At 33.4% G+C, this 3,782-nt stretch overlaps 1 protein-coding gene across 2 annotated transcripts; it reads right to left on the bottom strand.

Annotated features, from left to right (window-relative positions):
* Nucleotides 1-1,034: 1,034 nt before the first annotated feature.
* On the bottom strand, nucleotides 1,035-2,597 carry LOC130630865 (uncharacterized). 2 transcript variants are annotated; one of them, XM_057444367.1, is made up of 4 exons: nucleotides 2,184-2,597; nucleotides 1,803-1,838; nucleotides 1,702-1,720; nucleotides 1,035-1,168 (listed from the first exon to the last, which is right to left on the bottom strand). In XM_057444367.1, exons 1-4 carry the CDS (start codon nucleotides 2,531-2,533, stop codon nucleotides 1,124-1,126), a joined length of 450 nt encoding a protein of 149 aa, XP_057300350.1. In that variant the 5' UTR covers nucleotides 2,534-2,597; the 3' UTR covers nucleotides 1,035-1,123. The 2 variants fall into 2 exon arrangements, with proteins under 2 accessions (XP_057300350.1, XP_057300339.1); XM_057444356.1 differs by lacking the exon at nucleotides 1,702-1,720.
* Nucleotides 2,598-3,782: the final 1,185 nt, after the last annotated feature.

Genomic DNA, 3,782 nt, shown 5'->3' with positions numbered 1-3,782 from the left:
AAATAGAAAACAATCCTCAATCAAAGATTATTTCAAATAGGGAGAAAAACGTGTATTGAAAGACCTATAAGATAAATGAAATATATCTTCGTAATATAACTTGGTTTCTTAGTTTATAACCTTAGCAACACTTAAAGGTTGGTTGCAACACCGACAAATTTGAGCTGCTAAACTTACTTTACACAGCCAACTTGGGTTCTTTGCTCGATAAGCTAAATCTATTGATGTTGCCGTCTACCCTAGTGTTGCAAGTCACCCCATGATACCCGCCAGTACTACAAAAAAAGCTTTTTTGGTCAAAATTAGGTCTAAAACTAATTTTTTGGTCAACTTCCTATAAAGCGGACATCCCTCTAAAGCGGACACTTTTTTTTGCACCAATGGTGTCCGCTTTAGAGGGATTCCACTGTATTAACGTAATATGTTGTTGTCAAAGGTCGGCATTATCTGCTGTTCATGATAAAATTGATGGCCACCGCGTTGTAGAGCATTCTACATTTAGTGCTGTTATGGCAGGTGTGTTAAACTAAAAACCACTTCTTCCAAATTACACTTTCATTTGGGTTATGTTGATTGTAATTGATTTTTTGAGACAATTAACTTCCTATAAGATCTTTGTAATAAAAACGCAAAATTTCAGTGCCTTCACGTTTAGAAAAATTCTTTTAATTGAAGGGAGCCCTAGCTCCCATTCGATCTACAAAAGTTGTGCAAGCACAGCAATCGCATAACTAAACAACAGCCTAAGATATCAATCATTTCTTCATGCTAAGCGCTAAGCAGAAAGGAACTTTATAGTCTCTGGCATGACTCGGCCGTGGTTTAAACCGAAGACCTGCCGCACTGGAAGCAAACGCTCTACCAAAGACTATCAGTCAGTAAAGAATAAATTTGTCGTGTTCTATAAGAATGCTCTACGCCACGTTTTGCAGTGCGTTAAGTTTCTACGTCAATTGACAATCTGGTTGTAAAGATTCAGGTGTTAGAATTCGGAATAACTTTGCGGGTGTTTTAATAAAGTAAAAAGGCCTGTATCCCAGCATTCATTTTTAATAGCAAAAACAATAGCAAAAACTAAATACAATACACGTAGTTAATATTTAAAGATAAATCACAGTAGCACTCAAGCTGCAACTCCCGGAAGTTGCAATAAACAAAAATCCATTTTCTAAAAAAAAAATCACAATGTATAACTGAATGATGTCTCAAAAATGAGGCATAGTCGTGGGAAATCAAAAATTGAATTACGTGACAGCCGCATTTTCTTAAGACTAATCAAACATTTCATATACATGTTAGCTTAGCCATACTTAAAGTCCTGAATCTGTAATGTAAAATTGTTGATTAAAACTCACACAATTTTCTGCGTAAAATGCGACAATAATTTCTCGGCATCTTATTAATTAAAAAAGTCGGAAATTCCGACAAAAAATTTGCCTGAATGGCCCATCTTGCTGACATTTTAGAGAACGTAATTTATTGCATATCAGAATTGATGTAATAAACAAGTCTTATTTTTCCTTTTTGCTGCACAAAGAACAGGAATGTCTGAAAATGTAATTGAAGGATAAATATGTGAAGTTAAAAATGTGATGTAAACAAACAGTGTTTTTAATTAATCATTCCTATTCAGAATTTTGTTTTTTTATAAAAAAATATTTCATGTAGCTGTATAAGTTAATTTTTCTGATAAATACTTACGCATCTCATTTTACAGCATCTAAAAATAATCGATATTAAATGTTACAAATATAAATAACGAAAGAAAATATAAAAAAACTGTAATGAACATTATGACTTACAATTGTGGATCATATTCATTTTTGCAAGTGTCCATGCTAAAAAGAAAACCGCTTATTATTCATAAACGCTTATATTCAAATAGAGAATATAGTAATTGGTTTTCGGTACTACATTATCTGCAAAGAAAGTACAGAACACTTTCTTTCTTAAACAAAGTGATATGGAATCCAAGGAAACATCAAGCGCCGTTTAATACTTTTTAAATCGCGCGAGTTAAAAATTTATTAACTAACAATCATTTTATGCAATCTTAACAGCCGCCACAACTGCCAGATGCACACTGACTGAAAATTAACTGGATAAAATTAAAATTTTAACTTAATAATGCATTTCTAAATATAAAAAGTATCAATTATTTTTAGCATTACTTAAGGACTTACCAATGCACGTAATCTATTTCTCGCTTAAAATAACCACTTTCTTGCTGGTTGATTCTAGCTCCATCTCTAGTCATGTCGAAAAACTGCGGTTGTCTCATTCTCCTCATTCGTTCCATGTCTTTCCATTGTTGGATCCTTAGATTTCTTTTGGCAACTTCATCCCTGGCTGCGTAAAAATCATTCATAACCAAATTATGTTTGTTCCATTCCTGATCCTTTTCTATCTGCGGACGGGATGATTCGCTTCGTAGATACAAAGCTCTTCTCATTTCCTCATCTCTTTTTCCCGGATTAAAACTTGAGGCAACATTGAGGTAAAAAAATGATATTAAAACTCCTGCGATCAACATTTTCAGTTCAAGATATGGCGGCCTTTATTCATAAACGCTGAGAAGTGAATGGTAAAATTACTTAGATAATTTTCCCGCTTTATGCTATTTCGATTCCCAAGAGGTCAATTGACGTTACATGTTTCAAGCAACTTAAATTAATCCCAAACTAATTCAATTGAAATAAACATTTAGATTGCCCAAATCAGCATTTAAACACAATCATTTTAATTTTGATGTGCGAAAACAACGTTCAACAAAGACACAATGCCTAATAAGCAATTTGTGAATTGAAATAACATTTTCCCATTGGATTAAACTAATTACCGGAGAATCAGGACCCGTTGAAATCAGAGTTTAAGGTTATAAGAGAAGTATACTGGTTACGAAGTTGTGTAATAAACCGGGAACGAAGTTTCTTCTTGCATTCTGTGCTGCAACGCAAACCTGGTTCTTTGTTGATGTGCATGCACTTTGGATTACTAAGAATACATATTTTGTGTATGGAATGCAATAACTGCCTTATTGACTAGACGGTGGACATATATGGATTCTGTCATGTGCATTATGTCATATTACCTGTGAAATTAATGTTGATAAATATATAAAAGATAATAATTATATAAAAGATAAATTTACTATACGTTTTTAAGAAAGACTCGATTACTAATTATTAGCATATCATTTACGTGTAGTTATAAGTATTTTTAATGTAACACATCTAACTTGTTTGCATATTTAGCTATGATTTACATCTTTTTTCCAAGATCTGTCTTTGATATAATTTAAAAAAATTATTTTCAGTAGAATCATCGAAGCCAGTAATATAGCATTTTTTAAAAAATACAAAGCTATCACAAAAAGTAGTTTTCCGTAAGTCATACTGAAGAAGAACTATTTTGTTTATCATTAACATGCTGCCAAGCAGTGAGCTGGATTCGCTCCGCAGTCCCCAGAACTGGGAGCCGCAGACAAACCCACTACGCTACGTTGCACTACACTAAAAAATAGTTATTCTTCAGTATGACTTACACGCTTTATTCTCGCTGTGATGATCAGAGGTCTGATCGGGGTGAACCATTCTCTGTTGAGAATTTAATACGGATGTGCTATGATAAATACTCACCTATATGGAGTTTTCCGTAGTTGCATAAATCCCGATTTTACTTGCATATCTGTTACCCATATTTTGAGTGTTCTGTTTATCACACACTGCATGGGAGAATCTAGCCAGTATTTTTAGCGAAGCGTTATGACCTAAGAGAAAAAC

This window comes from Hydractinia symbiolongicarpus, chromosome 1 (assembly GCF_029227915.1).
Source record: "Hydractinia symbiolongicarpus strain clone_291-10 chromosome 1, HSymV2.1, whole genome shotgun sequence".
Lineage (NCBI taxonomy): Eukaryota > Metazoa > Cnidaria > Hydrozoa > Anthoathecata > Hydractiniidae > Hydractinia > Hydractinia symbiolongicarpus.
The sequence above is the reverse complement of the archived record's forward strand: the minus strand, read 5'-3'. Positions and strand labels throughout refer to the sequence as shown.

What these genes read in the sequence shown, in the direction of transcription:
- LOC130630865 (XM_057444356.1), bottom strand. Translation starts at nt 2,533, where the DNA reads ATGTTGATCGCAGGAGTTTTAATATCATTTTTTTACCTCAATGTTGCC. An exon ending in GAAATAGATTACGTGCATTG is followed by an intron (nt 1,839 to 2,183) that starts GTAAGTCCTTAA and finishes TTTTCTTTTTAG; the next exon opens with CATGGACACTTGCAAAAATG. An exon ending in AATGAATATGATCCACAATT is followed by an intron (nt 1,169 to 1,802) that starts GTAAGTCATAAT and finishes TTTTTTTTTTAG; the next exon opens with AAAATGGATTTTTGTTTATT.